General features: G+C 38.0%; 2 protein-coding genes across 2 annotated transcripts in view; both read left to right on the top strand.

Moving 5' to 3' along the window:
• Positions 1-764: 764 nt before the first annotated feature.
• On the top strand, positions 765-19,791 carry LOC139143432 (transmembrane protein 163a-like). Its single transcript, XM_070713742.1, has 9 exons — positions 765-839; positions 6,560-6,737; positions 13,060-13,173; positions 13,545-13,588; positions 13,951-14,045; positions 14,428-14,524; positions 15,194-15,305; positions 16,129-16,267; positions 16,584-19,791. Exons 2-9 carry the CDS (start codon positions 6,578-6,580, stop codon positions 16,648-16,650), a joined length of 828 nt encoding a protein of 275 aa, XP_070569843.1. The 5' UTR covers positions 765-839; positions 6,560-6,577; the 3' UTR covers positions 16,651-19,791.
• Positions 19,792-20,060: 269 nt separating this feature from the next.
• Positions 20,061-26,698, top strand: part of LOC139143431 (transmembrane protein 163a-like) — a 29,030-nt gene continuing 22,392 nt past the window's right edge. The window contains exon 1 of the mRNA XM_070713740.1: positions 20,061-20,288. The gene's annotated coding sequence lies outside the window, so the exon portion shown is untranslated. The remainder of the gene's footprint in view (positions 20,289-26,698) is intronic.

Below are 26,698 nucleotides of genomic sequence, written 5' to 3'. Positions count from 1 at the left end.
TGAAAATACACGCGTTATGACATCAAGTTTAACGATGAGTTTAAACTCGTTGGTTGGCACCATCCAGAAATTAAACAACTTCAGATATCAGCTTCTTGCTCTCAATTCAAAATAAGCCGAGGACCCTTCCCTAATCGTAAGTAGTTAAAGCGGCGGTCCTCAATCCCAGGTTGTAGCATTACTGGTTGATATTGACTCTATATAAGATTTTAGTCTGAAAGTTGTGCACATTTAACCATTTAAGACTAGGTTAATGACCACAAAAGGCAAACAAAAACTAGAATATGGAATCAAAGCAAATAAAGGAGAGTGACAATTTTCTACCGATCCTTGCATGGTATTAAGAGATACCGTGGTGGCGCTATTCAACTCGAGTCATTGACACTTTGATAAAAAGCTGAGCATCTGACATGTAAGACAGTCAGCAATAGGCTTTGAAGCCGTTACATGCAGTCTGCAAGCCCTGGTAAAAACACCACTACTGACACAATATTGATCTCACAAAAACCCATTTCATGTTTATTTAAATACTTTCGCGATTTCTTGTTTTTATCGAATCGTGGCACTTCAACAAAGCGGTATCACCCTTATACTATTACTATTTATATAGAACGTAGGGCTTAGACTGATAAACTACCAGCATCCCATTGAAAGTGTTGTCAAAAATACGGGTTGCCTATTCATATGCAAATAGACTTTGAAGAGGGGGCTCGAAAATGCCCGAGTAGTGAAATTCACGACAGTGTGGATATATCGATGACTGCAGCCCATTTGATGACGTCGAGATAATTTTAACCCAGACCGTAGATAACCACAATTTGTCCGTTGTCAGTAGAAAAGTAAGTTCAGTGACTTTAATGTGCCTCCCACATACTCGATTTTTTTTAGATTATAATTTTTGTGATGTATGGTATCAAATACGCCAACCAAACAAAATTACCAAAATTACGTAATCTGCATAAACAAGGTAATTTAAGTGACCTAACATCGTTTTGAAGAGACAAATTTTGCTTGGCAAATAATGATAAGAAATTTCGGACCTTGATTTTGTGTTCATTTTGTCTGTCTTTGCTCGTCGTTTTTCCACGGTTTTCCGACTTTTTTTTCGTCTTTGTACCTCGCGAGTTCTGACTTTCGCCGACTGGCTCAACACGTCTGTTTTTGACGTTTTGATAGTGTTGTGTGTCAGACTGGTACATCCGGCAGATTTGTGACTCAGTATTTTGTAAAGCACATTTTTAGAAAGGTTGGACGATCCAAAATGTGCTGGTTGTGTAAACATTTAAAAATATACAGGCGAATTAATTTGCGTTTTACGCCACACTATCTATTTGGTACAATTGCACGTTTTTTCTCATTTAGAATTCATGGGATGTTTGATGTACATAAATTTAGTGTGCGATAGATGACTGTGCATCCTGCTAGAAGGCCAAGTTTTAGTGTATGTATACAAAGACGCGTCCATAGACACCACCAGCGGCTCTCAGTTTACTTTTAAGCTTCCAGCGCGGATGACGTAAACTTCATGTTCGCATGTGCAATGCAGTGCAGTATATTCATATAAAGAAAAAATATATATCCTGGCAGGTAACATTTTTCAAAAGGTCCTGCCCGGCCTAAAATAGTACCAGTCCTGCCGTGATAAACATGCATCGCGAACACATTTCCCAGCCTCTGATCTGAGCTACCAAAAGTAAGAATTTTCCCTTGTCCATCGGGCAGGTCACTGTAAAATGTCAACTGCCCGGTCAAACATTTACCTGCTAAAGAGCACCGGGCCAGATCTCTGTCATGAAAACAAGGGTTAGCAGGGGGACACCTGTAGCTTTGTGAAGCTAGTGGATCCCCTAGGATTATCTTGGTTTATGAGTGTGAACCCAGTCTTCTCCAGTTCTGCCGCAAGAGGAAGGCCAAGGACATCCCACTCTGCTTATAATTGTTGTGACGGTGTGAACGACGACCCGCGCGGACAATATTTGGCCAAAATTGATCAAGTTTTTTTATGTTGTGGTGCTTCAATACGAACTACTGTACAAGAAAACCTGACCATTTCATTCAATTTATTAGCCGGAAAAGTGGCCAACGATGCATCAGAAAAATAATCAGATCTAGAGTTTTTCAAATTGTCCGTTAAATACAAACTACAACCGTGATGAGTTGAGGCGAGGTGCTTTTCTATTGGACAACAATTTTGCGACCCTTGAAATTTGCTGACAGCAGTGGCGTATAATCAGTAACAAATGTCACGTACAATATTTTTGTCAATTTTTCAAAGAAACGGGAATCTGCATTCAGTGCGCACGGCAAATATTCCTGCCACTACCAGCAAATCATTAAAAACTATAAGTAATTTGTTTCTGACAACTTTCATGGGCCATAGAAATAAAGAAGTATAAACCACCAATCACACTGTAATGTCTCTTACACTCCTATCGGCTAAGCAAAATGAGATGTCGCTATATTACAGTTAAGTGTACGCCATTATGAATTAAGTGTCCCGTAAGTCGCATAGCAAGCCACATTTAGCAAATCCACGAATATACATAATATAAAACAAGTTATGTTTTAGGTATATATATATATATATATATATATATATATATATATATATATATATATATATATATATATATATATCCCATCGGGGATCACCGTGCAAATTTTGGCATCATTGATACAAATTAATACTGCTGACATTTAAAATTCAAAATGGCCGCCATCCCTATGTTAACTGTATGATCCTAACTTGTTTTCAGTTTTCACCTTTATTAATTAATTAATTAATTAATTAATTAATTTATTTATTCATTATTTATTTAACCCTTTAAAAAGGACGTACTATCTAATTTGATTTTAAAGGGACGGACTTCCCGAACTGAGCTTTAAAGTCGGCAATATGGCGAAACATGTTTCATTTTTCACTTTGAAAATACCCGTTAACTTGTTTTAACCGTGAGAGTAAGTGTCGGATTCGGGGCGAACCTGGCGCACTGTCTTGAAAACGAAAAGAAACAAAGAAAGACATACAAAAAAACAAACAAACCAAAACAAAACAAGACAAAAAACACTCTTCCAACACCCAGCCCAAATAATTACGGTTATAATTTTTTGCTATACTCAGTAATCGATTATTAATACTTGGCTCGGAAGGATGTCATGTTCAATGTATTGGAGTGGTTAGTATTGTCGCAGACTTGCCTATTTAATTTGAGTTATTGACGCTAAGATACTGACTTCGTGTTCCAATAGTTTGTTTCGATTCAAAAAGCCAGGAAATGCTAGGGTTTGCCTTGACTTTCACCTCTATATTTGCACAGCAGTCAACGTGACTTCCAACCGCCTGGTAAGTTTAACTTTAGTCAACGAGTGTGTCGTACTTGCTGTCTGTGTCGCTTACGGGAGTTAAATGTTTTATAGTTCCATTTTTCGGTTGTGAAATTAAGTGGATTGGGAGAGACGAAAGGACGGCGATAGAAGGGAGACACGGAGAGACAGAAACAGAGAGACGCAGAGAGAAATATGACTGCAAAAAGAGAGAGACAACGATATGTATCACTGAAATTAACAAAACGACATTGAAATCACATACTCTGACCGCAATATTGTCGCAAGCTAAAAATAACAAAACAAATGTATCTCCATGGTTTTGATTCCAGGCAACATAACAACACAGCACTTCTCAGAATACTTCTTATTGGGTTTTGGCAGTCAAAGAAAAAAAACAAAAACAAAAGTGAAACCAAATTTTTTCAACGTCCCCTCCCCCACAACACTTAAAATAATTTTCATTCAGGGACCATCGTGCCAATTTTGGTATCAGAGAAACAAGCTCATTACCGGCTTTTGAAATTCAAAATGGCCGCAATACCCCGTGCTAAGTCTAACTGAAAGAATAAATGTATGATTGTCACCATCCCCTAAAAACAAACAAAAAACAAACAAAAACAAACAAACAAAAAATTACTTACGAAAAGTGTATTCCAAAGTCTTTTGAATGAACATCGGCAGATGTTCGTTGAATCTTACTGGTCAACACAACAACAACAACAACAACAACAACAACAACAACAACAACAACAACAACAACAATAACAACAACAACAACAACACGACTCATATAAACATAAAAAAACAATACAAACATGAACAACAACAAACGGATTTCTGATTTCCCTGTTGGTGATTCGGTGGCCGAACGTTGTGAATTTGAACCCGATTGAAAACAACCAATACCCCCAAAAAATTGACGATGTGGTGGTCCCGTCTGTGGAAGCCGCTCTTCTTAAGACAAAGGACATTGTAGTTCTGCCCTGCTAAGCGAGGTAGAGAGCCTGAAAACTAGTGCAAAGGTCATTTACGTTTCCTAATAAATGGTGGCTCATAATGTGGATAGCTTGGATAGATTTTTTTTGCAAATGACACTGGATGTCCAGTTGAATGTCAAAATAACAAGAAATATCGTAATATCCACATCGTAAAAACTAAATTGGACAGCGTAAAATAACGTGCCCATCTCCGGTGATTACATTCTGTGGGAATTTGAAACGAAAAGTACAAACTAGCCCGGCCCAATTCTTAATTACAAGTTGTCTGTGCCAACTTTGCGAAGACTGCACATACGACTGAACTACAAAATTTCAAAAGTGTATGTGATGAAAGGATAGAGCTTGAAAGAAATTCACGTTGTTTTCAAAGTAGAAAAATACCGCCATTCGGCACTGTTTCCTTGTTCTGTTGGATGGCACAAGTTCAAGCACTTCTGCGGATTGATATCTGCATACAGGTATGTTGTAAAAACTGTCCCACCAATTAACCGTAATAATGTCCCGTCACTACAAAATACTGTCATAAAGGAGATTTGCCCCCGCCGACTTTGTAACGAGGACGAGGGTAAAATGGACAATCGAAATCAGGTCGTGACGGATTATCATATCAAAGCTGACAAATCATACGCTACAGTAAACAGTACTGATTATTCAAATTTGGTGCGTTTTCGTCCGTAACTGTGATATATATTTAGACATTTCCGCACTCTGGCTGCATATTTAACAACTCAAAACGGAACGAATCAGACCATCTAGATCGCCACTGAAAATATACTCACTTGGGTCGACCAGTCAGAGATAGCACGAATCTCGGATAACATTCATTTATTTAATTTTTTCTGATAAAACAGTGGACGAGTCTCATTGATTGCTATAGAATATCCATAACATTCATTCTGTTCCATGATGGTGTCTATAAAGAATTATGTCACGTGTATCACATCATAGCCTAGGCTATAATACAATTACCTCACACACGAAAGTCTCTGCAGAGAGGCTGTGTTCTCGTTAAAATTCGCAACGCAATATGCCTTTGTTATTAATTTTTCTTCCATTAACTTTCAACTTACTCGGTCGGAACTTTCGGCTGTTATTAGAAGAATAGGCCATTTAATAATCCCCTTGTACGATGGCACAGGTTATGTCCAGTTCATACGTTTTTCGTATGTATTAATCTACCAGTCTAATTATATACGATGGAACATATTCACTGAAAGCCGAACTTAACGACATTGTAACTATATTTAGGCAAAAATTTGCATTTCCGTACCATGAAAAACACTCAAGGACGGAGGCAAAGAGAGTGGATGGTGGTTTATGAGAATTTTTTGCATTCACCTAATTTGCTATCCAATGACAAATTTTCGCGCTTTTAAATATTTGCAATTTTCAGTCACGTTGATAACAATTGTATATGCAGGTAACCTTTTGATGTACTTTCGCGACTTTTGACACACTATTCTTTAGCTTCCTGTCCGACACTGCGTTATGGTCGCCCGCTCAAGGAAAAAAAATCGAATGGAAACATTTGTATTTCTTTATCTTAATTTTGAGATGATCGTCTCACTTTCAAAAAGATATGTTAATTTCAGAATTAATCAGTGTTTTTTGTACTTGTAACTTGCTCCAAATTGAACCTCAGTCGACTGTCACTAAAAGTCACGTTTTGCACGAGGACCGACAAATAAAGGACACTTCTTTTTTCTATAGGCCAAGCGCTGTGCTCTGAAGTGAGATCTTTCCGAACTTGGCGGTCATCAGGGACGGTACAGCGCTGCGCAGGCGCATTTGACTGCCACTTTGTAGGCTTGTCTGTTCCTAGTGGCGACACATTTCATGTTTCAACGACAGACAAAACCTGAGCTCTTCAGTCAATGACAATAGCCCTGCCATACAAGCTTCTGCCATGCAAGTCATTATCTCTCAGATCTGGCCATACCCGTGCGCTCAATACTGTTCACCAAATGTAGGCAATCAGAGTATGACACCCGATAAAAAAACAAACAAACAAAACGAAAAAAAAATTGATTTATTTCTTTTCGGTGATTAAATCTAATCAAACACTCCAGACTGACTCGAAGCTATACTTATGCTAGTAACTGTGAAGATTTGACCTTTTCCAGCAACACCTTTGCAACCAGACATTTCATTACTATAAATAAGTCATGCCACCTGAAAATCGACTGGTCCTCACAAATTATTTTTCTCCAAACGTCTGTTCCACTCATGCGCAGACAGCCGGCCGTATAAAAATGAGGGACATATTGACCAATAGCATCATACCAGCAATGACAGCGGACGAGGAGAGAATAAAGTTGACCGGATACAAGTCAGAAAAAGACTATTCCAGTAACAGAGATGAAGAAAAGGAGAAAAAAGAAAAAGATGAAGACGAAAATGAACTTATAGAAGGTAAAAACATGACATTTACAAGTGTTTATGTATTGTCAACAGACGAAAATAGTGACATATGCATGTACTCAGTAATAATGATGGATGCGGTTCCTGTGGTCTATTTTATGATAAAACAAATCTGAACATATTTTTCATGGCCTTGTATCTTTTGTTTGCTATTTCGGTGATTCAGAACATTTCACGGAAGGTTAAAAAAGGTAGTAACTGGCTGGGACTGGAACTATATTTTTCCTTATCAACCGAAGTAAAAAGTTGGTTCATCAGAGTAAGGGATTAGCAATGACTTTCACAACTCTCCAACGTCATGAAAAAACACAAAGCAAACCCTCAAATTGAACCTGAACGCATAATGGGGCATCAACAGAAGACTGAAGTCATTATACCTTACTGGTTTTATTCCAACGTCAACAATGTCCAGAACTCGGACGCTTTTATTTGTCAACATAGTCATATAAAAAAAGAGAAAATAGAAAGTCTCCATCAAGGTGAATCTTAAGTCTAGCATTCGTCAGGTTAATTGGATACTAATTGTCACTGTTTTGAAGCTAGCAATGGCTCCAGTTTTGTCGTGGATGATGCCATGAATGTTTTTGTCATTCGTGATTTTTGAAGGTCAAATTTAACTCTGCCCGTTTTCAAAAAGTGATAATTTTCAGCCACCCATGTCAAAGCTTGACCTTAGAGTATTCGACAGATGTTTAATGCTGGCTATATTGTCCCCGTATAAATTTACCAGTACTTCAGTTTTTACACAGGCTAGCTTACCAAATCAGAGCCACCAGTTATTGCACACTTATCTGACAGCTGTTGGCACTACAACACTGTCTGTATACGTAGAAACGTAAACGGCATAATTATATCCCAAGTTTTTATTCCGATTGATTTGCATATTTAGAAAAAAAGCTCCTGGTGTTGAACCAGTATACTGTGAGTATTTTTACAGTTTAGCGATGAAAATAAACCAAAAAATGGAGACGTTATTGATACAGCCATTAAAACGGCACCATAAACTTGAACAGGGTCGGATAATATATCGCGAATTGATGTGATGGTACGAAGGGGAAAATGACAGGGTACTTTGGGATCGAATTCGTATTAGCGGTGGCCCGTCTCGTCGCAGCCGGCGTGTTCCGGTGATCGTGGTCCTGGCACTGACATTATTTCACAAATTCAGTGATTAGAAGGAAGGGAAAAATTGATACAGAAAAACCGTCGGGTCAGTTTTAGACAGAATATTACATATATGTGCAAACACATTATTATGGTTTATGGCCAACCATATGGAATGACTGTCCTGTCGCGTTTTACTTGTGGTTTTCGTCTCTCCCATTTAAAAATAGCCATGGTGATAAAGTCGGTATAAACTTGTGATAAACTCGATATATGATACAAATAGTGGATGTGTTTTTGTCGTTTATGTTTGCTAAAAAAGCTCTGTAAATTGGCCCAGAGAGAACAACTTATATGTAAATTAAACATGAATACGTGTATGCATAAATGGGGTAACAAACATAAACAGGGTCAGAGTTGAAACGCCCCACAAAGTTTGTTAGAGACGGAAAGTCGATTCTATGTATGTATGTATGTATGTATGTATGTATGTATGTATGTATGTATGTATGTATGTATGTATGTATGTATGTATGTATGTATGTAGGTAGGTAGGTAGGTAGGTAGGTAGGTAGGTAGGTAGGTAGGTAGGTAGGTAGGTAGGTAGGTAGGTAGGTAGGTAGGTAGGTAGCTAGGTAGCTAGGTAGGTAGGTAGGTAGGTAGGTAGGTAGGTAGGTAGGTAGGTATAGGTAGGTAGGTACGTTGGTAGGTAACTAGGTAGGTAGGTAGGTAGGTAGGTAGGTAGGTAGGTAGGTAGGTAGGTAGGTAGGTAGGTAGGTAGGTAGGTAGGTAGGTAGGTAGGTATAGGTAGTAGGTAGGTAGGTAGGTAAGTAGGTAGGTAGGTAGGTAGGTAGGTAGGTAGGTAGGTAGGTAGGTAGGTAGGTAGGTAGGTAGGTAGGTAGGTAGGTAGGTAGATAGGTAGGTAGTTAGGTAGGTAGGTAGGTAAGTAGGTAGGTATAGGTAGGTAGGTAGGTAGGTAGGTAGGTAGGTAGGTAGGTAGGTAGGTAGGTAGGTAGGTAGTAGGTAGGTAGGTAGGTAGGTAGGTAGGTAGGTAGGTAGGTAGGTAGGTAGGTAGGTAGGTAGGTAGGTAGGTAGGTAGGTAGGTAGGTAGGTAGGTAGGTAGGTAGGTAGGTACGTTTTAGAATTAACGAAGGCTGTAGCTGCCATATTGAAAATCATTTATCACTAAATTTCAAGTAAGTGGCTTCTTTCTAAAAAACAAAAAAACTACCCAGTAACCTCGATTTGTATTCTTCATTATGAAAGTCAATGGTTTGAAGTTCCCGTAATGAATGTTTGAGCAGAAAAATAAAAACCAAGGTTGATTTTCATTACAAGAAAATAAGACTGTCTAAATGTAAGTTTTATCCTCCTTGAATGTCTGCGCAAAGATTTGAGGCTTCTTTACCGCACGTTTCTGAAAAAAAAACAAAACAGTATGTTAAAAATGACATTTAAGAGAAGAACAAGAAGTAATCAGACGCAAATCTGATGAGAACATATTATCGCGGAAGTGCAACCTCCATAAACGTGATAAAAGATGACACATCTGTGGTATCTGTTATTTTTATAAATGGCAAAATGTGTTTGCATGTATTTACCTACAATTCTTTTTGGGTGTTAAATCATCTGCTATTGGCTAATATGACGCATATGAAATACTCATCTTTAGTTATACTGGTTTATTCATGTCAACTGACCCGACATGTCATGTTGCCCTGGTCATATACCAGCTGTTTCTATGACGGGCGGAGACCAAAGTATATTTAGATTTGGTCGTTCTGCGGTAACTCTTTCTGATCACTGGCTGTTCTGCGGCGACTGTTTTCTGATCTTGTCGTTTTATTCATCGATTTGTGACCTATGGTTTCTCTTCGTGATTGTTTAATCGGGAGGAAATGACATGGCCATGACAACCAATTGATTTTTTCTTGATGTTTGGACAAAGTTGATAACGATGGGCAATGAGTGGTAGCAATTATTCCGCCACAGATTAAGAAAAAGTAATTAAATAATCAAATAATACAATACCTTTATAGAAGCACACTCTTGCTAAATTCTAGGTGATAATAATATTATTTTATTAATTTAGAAATCGATCAATGAAACTAAACAGTAACTTAATTGACGATATAACGATTTCGAAACTTGTCGAGAATACACCAATCCTAGAGGAACTAAAATGAACAAAATACTGTCGCATCAAATTTTTGTGTTAACGTTTTGAAATCAAACAACAGATAAAAAATAAAGATGTGAATGTAATAGTAAGTGTATTATAGTTTAAAACTGTGAAATTATTGAACTAATTATGAAAGAATAAAGTTAATGTCACGGAATGATAAGCAAGTAATTTTGAGATAGTCAAATGAACAAATATCACGGAAATAATCGAATGAAAGTTCATAAAAATACAATTTATTTTTAAAGTCTGTTTACTGTAACTTTTGATGTTTTTTCAAGTATTTTGTTTTGTTTGTTTTACTTTTAAAATCATGTCAAGGCCCCTCAACGTGTTCGGCTTGTCGACACAGCTGTGACGATGTGGTGCCCAATGAATTTTATGACATTCGAATTCAAGCACAGACTCAAATTCACTCGTCAAAAATAATACAGCATACCGTTCACTGTGTGTTTGTAAGACTAGTCAACGTATCTTGAGTAGGAAGAAGAAGACGTTCTTGTTTTTCTCGACAAAAAAAAGTGACAGCCATTTATACCTTTGATGATGATTGCAATATGCAGTAACGCGAGACGCCCACCAGTTGACGTATCATCTCCCGCGCACAGCCCCGTCACCGACCAGATGTAACATTTCATTCGATATTGCGCGAAAAAGAGGTCAACAAAGGTCATGACATAAGCATGCATACACTCGTAGCACCAATTATTCATTTATTGCTTGCACTTTATTTCATACTTAAAATTGATTTTTTTTATCCGGCTTAGAAACCTGCCACTATAACGCTACTACTCTCGCTGACAAAAGTCTTCTAAAAAGTTCTATTATCATTTTGCATGGCGTATGTAAGCCGTCCAGTAATTACGAAAACGTGAACCGTTTTATGACTTTCTATAAATGTCCATGAAATAACCGGGCTTTATTTCGCATCCGAAGATAACTTCTTCCCTGATAGATTTTCTCATTCTTTTAGTATTCATTTTCATTTATAAACATTTGCAATATTATGTTCACAGAATCCTATATCACATGTATTTACATAACATGAAATGTAATTCTTAAAACTATGAAATCTGTTGTCGGCATAACATATCAATTATTTCTATGACCAGTCTTTCTTCTCCTCTGTTATTATGTGTTTCTAGCATGTCATCACCTAATCATCCACAAATCCGCCGATCCGTTCATGCATTTGCTCATCAATCCATCCATTCACTGATTCACAACCTGGAGGAGCCTCTTTTGCAGATATATAACTCCAGTTGTTCTTGGTGAGATGCCATCTTGTCCCAAGAACTCCGATATAACCCATCTGCATTTGAAAATAGAACGCGTAGGGGGGTTCGTACTACGCGACTGAGAATCTCTTCATGTCCAACTAGCTGTAACACAAAGCCTTTTTGAAATCGCCCGAAATGTAAAGATTAATTTAAAACAATTTAGATAACTATTCTGTTTTTATTTTTATTTTATTTGAAACACAGATGAACGGGCAAACCCATTAAAGGGACAAAGTCGCCCATTTTTCATGAATTTTGTTTGATACGAGATACTACTTATATTGTTTGACATGTTGAAAGATACTGAATGAATGGGTGACCATGCATATATTCAACCCCGGTTTTAGACACGATACATGAAACCATTGCGAAAATGAATTAATGGTAAGCATTGCCAAAATGAATTAATGGTCATGACTATTAATTCACTTTCGCACACGTTTCATTTAATTTGATCTGCAAAACCAAAAAATAACACCATCACAAGACAAATATACAAGACAGCCACAAAAAGTAATACACAAATTAGAAAACAGTACTATTAAAATGACTGGACAAAATAGTTTTAAAACTACACAGCGTAGAAAAAATATACATATTACATTTGGAAAGAGATATCGTCAAAAACAAACATGCATCTGGGCACTGTCGAGAATTGTCTACAATTAACAGAACACAAGTCTGGTTTAAAAAGGGGTTTCTTGCGTAAATTTCTACTGGGGCATAAAAACAGATTTGATTTAAATATTAGGAGAATCATAATGTGAATGGATCTTTTTGTATAAAAAGCACATGTCAAATTTTCGAAACCGATGTCTCCCTAAAGGGATAGCCTGTCTTCAGTTCTGTCATTGTATTTTCACATTTACAGAAACACAAGCAAACACTATGTACGTATATTTTTCTTCACATTTAGGTAGTAAGCACCTCGAAGGTGAAAGACTTAAACTTTTGCTCAAACTTTCCTCAATGAAGCTTTCAACCATTCTCTTACCAAATCAAGAATAAAAAATAAGGGGTCATCGTGCAAAATTTGGTACTAGAGAGACAAATTGTCTGAGATTTCCCGATATTTGAATGATTCAAAATGGCCGCCATCCTTGTGTTAACTCTATGGAGAATAATAAAATTTTCGATTTTCGAAAAACATAGCGTTGAAAAGTTTTCTTACACCAAAAGCTTTAAAATGAGCCTCAACAAGTGGTAGATCAGGAAAATGAATGGAAAAGTTCGAGTCCGAATATCTGTCCCCGAGGCGCGTTCTTCCTGAATGGAGACATACAAAAGTACGGACATACAGAGTGCGACATACATAGATATGTTGAAAGACGAACGTACAGACGGTGTCAACTACGTTTCTGCTGTCAAGCCTGTCTAAAATCTGCTTCCATCTCCTTTATATCGCTGATTGTCCATTTTAAAATATGTCTGTGTGTCCACATGTTCTCGTCTGGTTTTGTCTTCCGTCTAACCGTGTCATAACTTTCCTCGTTGTGTCAACCTGTACTTTGTTTTCTCCATCTTATTGTAAGTCTGTCTGTCCATTCGTCTGTTTGTTCTAATCTCTCTCTCTCTCTCTCTCTCTCTCTCTCTCTCTCTCTCTCTCTCTCTCTCTCTCTCTCTCTCTCATTTGCTCGCTGCCTTGTACTAACGTACTCCTCACACATATCTCATGTTGTATATTTTTCTCCAAAAGGGGAATTGTCATCAGCTCTAAATCTGCATTACAATATTTGTATCTCTACAGTTGGGGAAGGCGTTCTATTGACGAAAACGGAAGCCGAGTGGTGGCGGAAAGCAATTATTTACGTCTCCATAGCAACCATAATACCGCTTTCCATGTTATCTTTAGTATTTCTAGGTAAGGTCCACTGAAATTCCACATTTCACCATACTTGTTATTTTCTCCTACAAAGACCGCCTCATCACGACGATCCTTTAAAGGAATGCAGTCATAGGTTTTTATACAGACCAATCATTGATTTTTGCTTGGATTGCCAACCAAGGCAAAAACCCTACAAAAATCAATACGGTCTTAATGAGGTATCACGGGTAGAAATGGCTCACGCGCGTCTAGATTTTTTCTATGTACGGATATGCGCAAATTTATGGTGAAATAGCGACCTTCATGTAATGGTTCTGCTCTCCATTTTCTTTGTGCCGATTTTTGCATTTTCTTACTGATTTATGTATAATTTGCTCTTATTTTTTCTTCTTTATATATTATCACAGGTGTATCATTCTATGCGAGTAGTGCAGCAGCCCTTAGTCTCTCGGTAAGCCGTAATTCTAAGAAATACCCTTCACGTATCGTCGTTTCCCGATACAAATTAGTGAAACAGCTATTGATTAGCACAAGATGCGACGTTATAAACAAAATTGGGATACTTTTGACTTCAGTAGGTTCAATTGACGAAGGGATCAAATCTTGAGCGGAACGCATCGACTGGTCAATCTGTTTACGTTCCCCGATGAACGTACACACTATACTGAGACCAAGGACTTTTCAAAACCATGGCCCTACGACTTGCACAACAAAAGTTGAACAACTGTGAAACTGCATGATGTCTGCTAGTTTTTGTCCGATTTCGAACGCATTCTCTGAACACTAACTTGACTTTAACTCGACAATCCACAGTTCGACATGCTTCTCGACGCATCATCATCGGGTGTAGTGGTCTGGAGGTTTTACGGAAGCTCAGAGGCGTGCGGGAGCCCGGACAAAGAAAGGAGGTAGGGCATCTTCCAATCTGATTAAAACAAATATAGAAATGGCTATGTTCTCGCTATTAATAGCCGCCTCACCATCACCTGACAAGAACCGCGTAGAACAAACAGATATTCTAGGTTGAAAAGTTGCCATCTGTTCATATAATTGGAATCGGATTGGGTATAGCTTTGTGTCCTCTGGATGTGATCTTTGACTGAAAATATATTGGACCAGAACATGATCAGAAAAAGTTTTCAAAATTTAACTCATATTATTTAGGCGAAAAATGGTGAGTTTTTCAATCACGCTGTCATTAAGACTCGATAATAATTTGTCCCATTTGAGTACCAATTCTCCATATCTTCAATTTACCTGAATATTTGTCTCTATTTCTTTTTGTTGCAGGACGGTTATAGTTTTCGCTTTTCTGTTTATAGTATTTGGTTTAATTATTTTAGTAAAGGGAGTCATCACCTTGGTAGCAAAAGTCTTGATGTCTGGGGTGAGTAGAGCCAAACACCTTCTTTTACTACCTGAGTCTTTCGCCAGGATTACTCGAGCCTGCATTAAGACATGATTGTGTGTATATATATATATATATATATATATATATATATATATATATATATATATATATATATATATATATATATATATATATATATATATATATATATATATATATATATACAACAACGGAATAATAATGCCACCTTTATGAACCTAACTGTTCGGCATGGCCTATGAAATCTGTGATTGAGCGCTGCCTACTTATTTAAATGGTGAAGAGATTGCGCCCATTCATGTAAATGTATATCCAATAGAAGACATACGGTATTTCCATTAATAATTGCCAGGGCAAAAAAAATCAGACAATATACACATATGGACATTCATCGTTACTGTACATAAGATGAACACATCCATACGACATGCACGACCGGGCTTCATTTAGCAGCTGTTTATATCAGCGGACAACACATGGTTTAGGATTGATTCAAACGTCGCTTGTTCTTATTTTTAGTGTTATCCGATAATCGTCGCCTGTACTAAAATAGTTTGACCTCAACTCCACACTGAGAACCCCTTTCCAGATACTCTGTGTTGGCTTTAGCTGCCTCTCAGTCGGCGCGTGCGCACTAAGTCACAGATATCTTTGATCTATTTTCAGCTTTTGATCTTGACGGTTCTCAGCACAGTTGGAGCCGTATTTACGACAATCTTGGTGACTGTAAAAATAGTCATCGCCAAGAAGTTGAACTCTCAGACTATGTACTGTGATGGTGCGTATTTGTGTTGCATTTATTTACTTATTTATTACACATTTAATGAGCGGCCGAGTTACTCAATGAGTAATTTATATCTGGGCTCAATATTGAGAAAGTACATGTAAAATTGAGTTGTTCACAAAGGAAAATGCAGTTTGATAAACTCTTTCAGCTTCACCGTAAACGGTACAATATTAGGAGAATGTCTTGTGTCATTTGTCAGTGAGTTCCATAGTTTTGTAGCACGGAGATGAAAACTCCGCTAACCAGCATTTAAAACTGACTTTTGAATATAACAATCTTGTCTAAAAACAGAACGCGTTCGATATGGATGAACATTACTCTGAAATGCAAATAAGTTACACAGATATTGTGGTGCATTACCGGTCATACACTACAATGGCATTGCCATCTCGGTGTAAAAGCTACCTGTAACTGTGTTCTATGATTTCAATATGTTGGCAAAATATAGATTTTTTACGAGGTCGTCAATTTTATGTTAAAATTGTACTTTTGCGGTTACCCGGCGGGCTTATGGATGACCTGAAAGCATGTTTATGCATATTGTATGCAATGCATACACTTGTAATGATTACAGTACTGTTAATCTATATGGTATGATTTCTCTCTCTCTCTCTCTCTCTCTCTCTCTCTCTCTCTCTCTCTCTCTCTCTCTCTCTAAACAAACAAACAAAACATAACTTTGAGATTTTGTTTTGTTCAGAAACCTGCATGCATAAATGCGCAGAGCACATCTCACCTATTAGCTTCTAGCCGCATACCATGTCCTGATGAAATATTGAAAATTTTCTATATATTTTTAAATGATCCTTTCCAGCATTCAGCTCAGGAATGGGTGCCATAACGGGCTTTAGCATACTAGCAAGTACAATAGCCTACGCCACAACAGGGCTTTGGTGCCTTGACGGTATCGTCGCCGTAGTCGTAGCTGTTACCATGGTGGCATGGGGAATCTGGTAAGTTCAGAGGTCACCCAGATTCGTTGGTTTTCATCATCGACAGTCGACGTCCAATGTTGTTTTCCTTTTAATCTCGCGCGAGGGTCTATGGTTTAATATAAAAAAAATGACGGGGACAACATGAAATGTGGATGCACTTATAAAATAATGAAATTTGGCATATGCTTCCCCACAGATTGTAAAGAAATCATGCCAAATGATGCCGAATGATAGCGTTATAATTGACCAATCGCTGCTTGTCTTGTTCGATGTTTTAAAATATATTTATTGATCGGGCTGACAAGCTTCAAACTAAAATATCTGTCTATTGCAGGTTGCTTATACAAAACGTCAGTTTTTCTAGTTCAAAGAAGGAGACAAAGGGTGAGGGCGCTGTCTAAGGACCAGTTGAAATTTCATCCACATGCCAACGAGCGCCATCAGCGGTCGACAACGGGACTTCTAACATGAAGACCGTACGCCATTACACCACGATACTTTTGATATGCTATCGGCTTGTCAGCCGACGTGCAAGAGTAATTGAACACTTTGTTCTCGTGGATTACACAATGAAAGGAAAGTTTTGGATATAGCAATGCGACTAAAGTGTCATAATGTGGATACAAAGAAGATTAAAAAAAGTTGAGGTGGGCGTGATTCTAGCTGTGTTCAAAACTTAATGGTGATAAACTTCCTTCTCTTCCGCCACCAACGTGTGTACATGTGCGGGTAAAAATGAACCACACAGAAGTCTGCAACTTCAAACCTTTGGATCATCATATCTTCACACCAATCGAGGAACTGCCACTATTTATGGACTGTTATGAGATAAATAACGGGCTTCCATATCAGTGATCTACACTGCAAAACTATCTACGGGAGGAAACATAATGAATTCGCCATAAAAGCACTGTGCATCTGCAATTAATTCTGTATCACATGGCTGAAGAGCTATTTCTCTCTCCAGGGGACAACCTCTTCTGTTCGTAAGAGGAATGGATTGAACATTCTTACAACAACGCATTGTAAGAAATTGAGCTCTGACTTAGCAAAGGACAGAGCTCAAGTGGAGACATGCCGTTTTTTCATATAGCTTGTACGTAGAAGATGCTTTCAACGACAATCGGTGCGATAGAACAAGACACTACTGCCAATTTACGTCTATGGAACTTACTTCCAAGAGTTATAATTTCACAAATATCGAGATTTTATTCAATCAAAATATGTTACGATCGAAGGAGGGTACTATTACAGCTGTCGAGAGTTAAAGAGCTTTCTCGTCGGTGCTCACACCAACCATCGATCTAGTCAGGCTGAAAAATAAGACACTGAAATGTTCATAATTACTTTACAAATGAAACATCACTGAAATATCGTATGAAAGGGGAAGAGAAATAGTTTAGGTCAGTATCCCTGGCCTCATTCTCGACTCTTGGTTGTTATATATATATATATATATATATATATATATATATATATATATATATATATATATATATATATATATATATATATATATATATATATATATATTTATAAGATCATCTCCAGCCTGTGTGACGCATAAAGTGCGCCACCAGCGGAGAAATGGCGAACAGTAATTGGCCGAGTCCTCGCACGTGTCGTCGTTTTGATCACGGTCGATCTATAGACACCCCGTTTATAGAACTTGACATTCGAGATAGAGGGGCAGTCGACAAAGTTGTTTGTGTAAAAGGTTCTCCAGTGGCTACTCAGGGTAAATTTTGATCCTTTCAACGGGCAGGGAGATGTTATTCTTCTTTTCCAGGTGGCATCGGAGAAGGCCTGAGAGGGCAGGCAAAAATTAGGGTACTGTTGCCTGTGGAAAAGGCCGTGGAGAAATTTTTTATCATTAGAAAACTAGTTGGTAAGAGGAGTTCGGGCGTCTTTCGTTTCCCACCTTTTTTTTTTATTCAAACTACGTTCCCAGACGAATACCACTAGTCGTCTTAGGTTAAAAAAACTCACGAAAGTATATTTACACGTGCAACATCTTTTGCGGTTACAGTTTCTGAAAGTCAGACGGTCGACTGCCCCTAGATTGAGCAATAGACTCTAGGGTCTAGACTCTGTGATTACACTTCAACACTGAACAATTCACATCACATTGATGTCACGTGACCGTTGGCTGCTTCAGCTGCCAATCAGAAGCAGGGAACAGTTTCTTTCACTTGTGTACTTACCAAAAAGAAGTTATCACACACGGAACAGGGTTAATGTATCGGCGGTCGATATGGATAAAACATGTCTGAATGGAACTGTATTATGTGCAATAATATGTGTTCTTGGAACATAACTGATAATAATGCCTGGGCTGCAATGACATTTTGAATATATCATGTGATTTCACCCATTGCTAAACGCGGTATTTAAACACTATATTTATTGTTATTTACTTTTCCTCAGTAGTAGCGTATATTAGAAAAATGCAAATCGGAAGCTATTGATTTGAACACATGTTGTAAATAACAACATCAACGCCACCAACAAAAGCCTACACAAGCATCGTCTTTACATGCACGATTAAGCACGTACGTACAAACATACACATATACAGGTAAAATCATCCATGCTGGACAGTTGCCTGTATGTGATGACATTTACTTTATTGTGCTGCATACACAAGTTTTGTAGATGACACAGTGGATTAAAAGAAACTAGTCTTTTGAGTGTTTAGATAGAGGTATCAAATTACCTAGTGACTGCATACATTGATTCCACTCACTGTTTATTGGTGCATCTCATTAGAAAAAAAGTGATTAGCGTCAGTCCGCATACACTGTATGTAATTTTGTCTACCCAGAGTGTTGTCCTAACTAACTTCAGTCTCTGTTTAGATTTCATCAATCCGTTGAGTAATTTGACACCTGTATCCAAAGCACTCAAAAGACTGGTTTCTTTTTATCTACTATGTTAACTACACAACTTGGTGTGATGCACAAAAAAACAAAAAAAAAAACAAACAAAACAAAAACAAAAACAAAAAACAAAAACAAACGTAAAAGTAACATATAGGTAACTATCCAGCTTGGATGATCTTCCCTACATAAACACTACAAAAACATAAACACTGCATACAGACAAATCCTGCAAAGTGCAATGACAGGTACCTCAATTCACATAAGCTGGCTGGGCAGTAAGTAAAAACTACAAATAACTAAGAAAACTGCGGACTTCGTCAGTTTAGACCGTGGTGTGGTTTATCATAATGATTACATTAATCGTTTTCACGTGAAATTTCTTTGCATCGGGAAATTTTGCGTAGATTGGTCGAACATTATGCCTTATTTTGAGTCATTTTTGGCTCGCGTCGGTGAGCATCTGATTCAAGTAGGAACTGGAAAAGGTATTGAGACTTGTTTCGAATGAAATACCACTGGTTGGTACAGCGATTGAACTTGTATATTTTACACTATGTAATTTAATTTATGTACACTATAAGATATTTAATTTTTACATTATAACAATTTACATTCTGCTATGTAACCATATCACTATCATTAAATATAATCTGTTTTACAAAAGAACAGTGTGTGTTCCGGCTCCCTCGCTAAATGATGTGCGCCCTCTAGTGGGAAAGGTGTAGGAAGGAAATGGCGAAAGGCCATGGTTTTGCTGTCGGTCGATGTTTTAGAGACGAGTGGTATAAATTGTGTCGGATTAGCATTTACTAACATGTCAACTCAATGTGAACTGTAGGTCGATTAGGGTATAACATGATTTGTAACCTACAACGGTATGAGAATGACGCCACCTAGCGACACATGCAGAGAAACAATTTGGCGAGAGAGCGCCCCTGAAATATAATCCGTCGCATAGAGCGCAGTGCACGGTAGTCAACAGTTTCGAAACAGCTGTGTCTTCGTGACAATGAACTTCCGGAGAATTGCTTGACGGCACAGATGTGATTCGCTAAGCGACGTGAAAAGTGGGCAGTAAGATTAATCGCCTGAACACCCTTGGAGTGACAGAGCTCAGTTCGGCGAGGTGTCTGGAAGTAACCACTCGATTGTCACTGGTAGGTAACTACATCATGTAAACACTGCTAATAGCGTGTACTTTGCGTCGCGTGGACTTTAATAATTGCAGGCTGTCGCTCCGTTGCGTGAGTCTCGTGCGTACCATGGACATCAACCCGCTCGCATTTCGTTTGCTTGAAGTGGGTATTCCTTCACTCGTCAACAAACTTACAAATATAAGAATTAGCCCGCCGAGGCACACTGTAAGGTGAAACATATGGAGGGACCATATATGCCGTGGTAACGATACGGTCACATTGCCTATATCTAGGACAAAATTGGTATCGCTAAAAGCAAATATAGAAAAACAGTTTTATTGGCGATACAAAAGCTGATAAATACAGGCGCATATGGCTGGTTCCCTGTGCTACACTTCGGACAATTTCTCTGAATTTTTTAAGCAAAACATTTTAAAAATCGTCGCAGGCTATGCTATTCTATAATCCATTAATCCTATACACTGTACCATCCCTCGCCGTTGGTATTTTTTTGATATTTATGGAAGATAATTGACGAGCGGTTGCGCAGTCAATACTCCCAATAACAACGACAGTCTTCGCCGACGGGTTGTTGTTAAAGCTGCATTGGCTGTCATTTTTGATATATAAAATATCATCGGTTTCTAGTTCCACTCTCAAAAGTATGTAGAAACGCCCAGTGTTCGGCTTGTCGCAGAGAGTATGTACTTGTGTGACGTGCGACATCGATGTTATTGTTGAGAACGGAATTTCAGTCCGGACTAACAACGTGAATTGTCAGCAGTAATATCGCATGTGTTGCACAATGTGTTGTCTCTATTTTGCCGATTCTGTGTATTTCATCACACTAAAATGAGAACTGCACATTAAATGTGATTTGCTTCATTAAAAAAAGATGAACACATTTTCAAAAATTCCAGCTATTCATCCCGTGAGATATCGATGCACATTTGCATAAGACAAACACTATTCTTTTTGTAAAAAGTTAAGTTTTCATACAAATTGCCTAAAGTGCGCACAAGCTAAAACAGTTCATGTTGATCGATTATAGGTCTCTTATGTGCGTAATATAAAGAGCTTTCAGAGATATGACATGCCAAGGCGAATTTTATAGCTATCTCCTTAAGGCTAGGGTTGCAATGATCATAAAAGTCGCCCTCGTTACCTGTCAAGACTTGTGTGTCGAAATACGTCACCACCTAGCCATGTATAAACCCATCGATATCGCCAAATCCGGCAGTGTTTGGTATCTTTTTGTTTACAAAAATTTCATTTGCCTTCAGATCTACGACAATGTCATACACGTGTTGATAATCATCTCGCACATAAAAATAATCGCCAATGATGAATTTTATGGATTTTCCATATGGCAACAGTCACGTCAAAATTAACAAGTGATGGGTTGATAATTATAAACAAGAATATAAAGAGGGCTGACCCGTCAACTTTTCTCGTCAAAATTTAGTTTCGCTGGTACCAGACAAAAAAAAAGACTCGCCATTTTTATGAAAGTGCATACCAAGGTAGGATGTCCTTATGATCTACGGATAACACTATTACTTTAGAAATACTTGTTGGTTCAGGCTTAAGGTAAAATGTGCCCTATTGGGTAACAGATAGTCGGACTATCAAAACCTTACAGTACTTTTCTGGTCTACCGTAAAAACGTAAAAATGGCAAGTCCTTTTTTTGTCTGGTACCAGCGAAACTAAATTTTGACGAGAGGGGAAATTTTAAAATATGAAAACTGTACTTACTCCAACAGCTTCAAAATGAGTCCCCACAATCGGTAGTGAGCACCGGAATTTGATTTCCGAGTAGAGCAAGGGGTTGTTTATGGAAACTGAGAAATACTAATATAGGAAAATACATCATAAGTAACAGGTGCACTATAAATTAACCCAAATCCGAACTCCTACAGCTGTTCATACCAGTGGAGAGAAACTTTGCCAGTTTTTAGAATATTGAGCTGACATTAACATTAAAACATGTTTTTGTGAAGCGCGTGCGTAAACTTTTTCGGCTGTCACCGTGCACGTGACATTCGCCTGCTTCTGGAGATTGACGTCACGTGTTCGACCGTCAACTGTGTAATAAATAATCAATTGAAGTAATTAAATATCAGTTAAAATCGTTGTTTGATAATGATCTCAATTGTCCTTGAGCTTTGACGGATTAAATTTATAACGTTAATCACCATCACTTTTAGTATTTATTGTAATTAATCATTCTAATATCACATGGCAAACGCTAACGCGATTTTATGCACAGAAAAGACAAACTCAGTGTTGCACTGAAGTTTTTCCTATCTCACTTGCACATCCTGACATATTACATGTATAAATCCGCACGACCATTGACCCCGGTCAATATTTGCCACGGTTTCGCTAATCTGATCATGAGGTCGTCAGCACGTGGCTCATGTTCAATGTCAGCACTCTGTACAAACTCCTAGTTCAACGGCCTTTGGTATTAATCCTCTTCAAAATTTTCTATAATTCTATGAAACTTCACAATAGGCTGTGTATTGGGCGAGGTGTTACCTACCATTGTACCATTCGTCCTTATGGTTCTTTTCAAATTCAAAACGGATCCCTTCTCGAATTGATTTTACTAAATTGAGATTTCGTGGCTGTGTGATATTAATAATGCTGAACTTCACGGAATCTTAATAGCTAAAGTTAACCTGCAAACGCGAAATACTTTGTTTAATGATGCCTAGATAGAATATTGTTTTTTATTCGCGTCTATACAAGTTGTCGTCGCCGACTTACACGTAGTGCGCTGTCGACAGCAACACGTTGCTGTAAGAGCCCTTCAACGTTTCAATCTGTCCGAGTGCCATGTCACCGACATAGACATCGCAATAACCGGCATGTCGGTATCCATGGCAACGGCACCGCGACTGAAGGACAGAGAAGAGATTGTGCACTGAAGTAGATGGATGACGTGTGTACATTTTAGAGAGCCTGTACAGAGACAACTAGACAGTGTTGATTAAGTGGAGCAACATACTCTCTCTTTGCTCCGTAAAGTAAAAACATCGCGTTTTGAGTTGTACGAGATGAGTATGTATAACTGCTGCCCCTCTTGCACCACGTGCCCAGAGAGAGAGAGAGAGAGAGAGAGAGAGAGAGAGAGAGAGAGAGAGTATTAACCCTAGTGAAAAGCCTTAAAATACAACAAGCTTGTGTAAAATAGGCAGGCGTTGTTCGCGGTGAATTATGGTAAACGGCTTGTTCAATAGACGTGAAAGATGCTAAATGTAGCCTATTTAATATTTTGCGCTCCGCGCAGTGTAATATTTCAAAGCATTTTGATGATATGTCCGTTTATGATTTTCTATTAAGCTATGAAGTGCTTGTTGCCATGGTGAACCAGATCCCTCACCTTGAAATAATATCACAGTACGGGAATGCCAATTGGAAATTGAAAAAAACAATTAACATATTCAAATATTTGATTCGAAAAGTCAGCAGGGTGAAGTGGATTTAGAGAGACGGACAAATATCCCTGGGATTGGATCTGAATGTCTGCTTGTACCACTGTACAGAGCCGTAGCGATCACTTCCCGTTTCATATCACCATATTGTCTGCTTTAATCATTCACATTGTTTATCGTAAACAAATGTGATTTCATTTGTAGCATTCCCCGTGGGGAGGGGGGAGGAGCCAGCATGCATCACGGAAGACCATCGACATTGATAAGGAATTCAGCCCCCCCCCCCCAACCGATGAATCGGTACCATGATTGCTTGTCGGTGCCGCCCGCTGTGTTAGTGTGAAGGCTGATCGGCCGTCTAAATTACACCATTTTGAAGGAAATGATACCAAAACAAAGCCGAGCACAAAATGAAAATATAGAGACGGCCGCTCCATGACCTTTGCCACTATGATGCGGCAAACATTCACTGTAACTCTTTGAGTGCTGTAAATTTTCAAACCAAAATTTTTGTGCAAAATTTTACCAATTTTTTAATGAAATTTTAGTAATCTTTTTGAAAATTTTGGACCAAATGGACATTAGTTTTCATTGCTACAGTTTTTGATCTAATTTTGGAACATATCTGAAAAATAATTGCCTAGGTTACATTTTATAAAGGCGGTAAAACTGGACTTTGTCGCTCAAAGGGTTAACCGTATTTCTCACGTTTCAAATATTCAGTTTTTTGGTTTGATATTTTTCGCACAACGTTCGCCTGGGCGAATAAACTATCCATACTTCAGTTCGAAATAATCTTCAAAACCACCGATACAAACATTGAGAAAGGTCGTGTTTGGAAATATTTCTTCATATTGCTATTTAAGGGACTGTAGCTTTAATGTTTGACAGCACTTTATTATTTCAGTTCAAGAAAAATACACTGTTCTCATCATTCTCCATAAGTTATATGTTTAAATACAAAATATAGGCCCTGCCAACTGAACATGTAGTTTACAATCATGTGCAGTGGTTTTATTGACAAATAAATTCCAGTCCGATCTATAAAACTTCAGTAGTCATCAATAACTTGGGCATTACACTCACTTATATGCTGTCTGCTGGTCCCACACACACACAAATTTGATTTTTGGAGTAGAAAAAGAACTGTGATTTAGAAAAAAACCAAACAAAATGAGAGAAAAATGCACCAAATGTTACTGCTAATGCAGGCTTCGAAATTCGGTCGACGTCCGTCTTTTCAGGGGTAAAAGAAGATGGTTTTAAAATTCGGCCGTTGAATCAGTCTCCCAAACATCCCCATGGATATCTCATAGCTGATCCATAACGAAGGCGTGTGAATGTGTTAGAGATTTCAAAATATGTCCTTGAAAGCAGTTGCTGTATGAACGCACCGGTGTGAAATTGATACTTTTATGAATTCAAGTATACTTTGAATACAGACAAACAGATATACAAAACAAGATACAATGCAATGCATACACAAACACATACATACATAAAACACACATACATACATACATACATATATACGTACATTCATACATTAATTCAGAGAGAGAGAGAGAGAGAGAGAGAGAGAGAGAGAGAGAGAGAGATGTCAGGTATGAGTCTGAATGCAATAGGAAACATTCCCCTAATTTGCATAATACACTCGCCTCAATCAAATCACCAATGACAGAAAGATAAAACGCTGGTACAACGTTATCGAGTCAGTTTATACCGGCATTTATTTGAAGAACGATGAATAACCATAAGAAACAATTGATGGCATATGACGTATAGTGGAAACGTAGTATTTGTTTCCAATTGGCTGGATTGGTTGGATTGTGGATATTTTTCTTATTCTCTGTTTGACTATCAATATGTATATGACAAACGTTTTAAAAAGACAGGCGAGCAACATTGTATGGTTGTTTTTAAACGACATGTTAAATGCAGAGCAAAGCTTTGTCCTCCATTTAACCTTTGCGTTTACTTATTTGAGTGCCTAGAAACCTTGGTAGATTTGTAGATTTGAATATGTGACACAGTCTTCCATCTTCATATTTCTTTGCATCGCGTTTTGTTTAAGCGGTAAAATATATGTGTGACAGGTGTGTGTGCGTGCATGCGTGCGTGCTTATGTGTGTATGTATGTGTGTATGTGTTTAAAATTATCATGGAAAAATAGCCGAATTCAGACCGAATTCCTGCCTTTTTACAAGGACTTGAAAGGTAACATCTGATTTGTAGATTGTCATTATTTTCAGCAGCTTAAGGGGCCTGAAATTAGGGCTATTCGCTACCTGATTGGCTGTTTGCAAATAATTCAATTAGATAGATGAGCTTCAGCCAACCAATTGCTAACAGTTTCCGAAACGCTGCACATTGACCCCCATGTCCAAAATGTTTATCTCTGCGAAAAAAAAGAAGTGGAATATATCATATGCGCCTTTTAAAAAAAGTCGATATTCACTGTAGAACACAGACACTGAACCAAAATTATACAGCGAAAATTTTGGGAGTGGGCGTGGTTAGAATATATTCATATCGAGCTTTCAATTATATTTACAATGTGATTTTGTCTAATTGAATACCGAGTGAAAAAAACTGTGCTTACGTGATTAGAGTCTGCCCATGTTACCATTTTGGGTTCCCTATCCACTTTATTTGCTGTAGGTTTTTCTTCTAGTTTTCTAAACCAATCGCACTCGGCGGCATTAGAGATGTCACTAAGATTCCTTAACTTGAGCAAAATACAGGAATTGATGAGCTTGTTGAAACCTGTATGACTTTCAACAGATGATTAATTGACAGTTATGGATATGTGTGAAATAAATTTTTCCTGTCCGGTTTGTGAAAGTACTCGTTCGATTCTTAGCATTACACGGCTTGGCATTCTGTCGATTGTATCATCTTTCGTAATTGTCCCTAAAACGCTAAACCCTCGGATCTCTTCTGTCTGTAACAGACTATAATATTATAACATACGGCGATGGCAATAAAA

Source organism: Ptychodera flava, chromosome 11 (genome assembly GCF_041260155.1).
Source record: "Ptychodera flava strain L36383 chromosome 11, AS_Pfla_20210202, whole genome shotgun sequence".
NCBI lineage: Eukaryota > Metazoa > Hemichordata > Enteropneusta > Ptychoderidae > Ptychodera > Ptychodera flava.
Note: the sequence above shows the minus strand (reverse complement) of the source record. Positions and strands in the feature narration are given on the sequence as shown.

Bases quoted from the DNA above. Each gene is read 5' to 3' on its own strand.
- LOC139143432 (XM_070713742.1), top strand. From the start codon at position 6,578: ATGAGGGACATATTGACCAATAGCATCATACCAGCAATGACAGCGGAC. The intron at 13,174-13,544 runs GTAAGGTCCACT...ATATTATCACAG, and splicing joins GTTATCTTTAGTATTTCTAG to GTGTATCATTCTATGCGAGT. The intron at 16,268-16,583 runs GTAAGTTCAGAG...TGTCTATTGCAG, and splicing joins ATGGTGGCATGGGGAATCTG to GTTGCTTATACAAAACGTCA.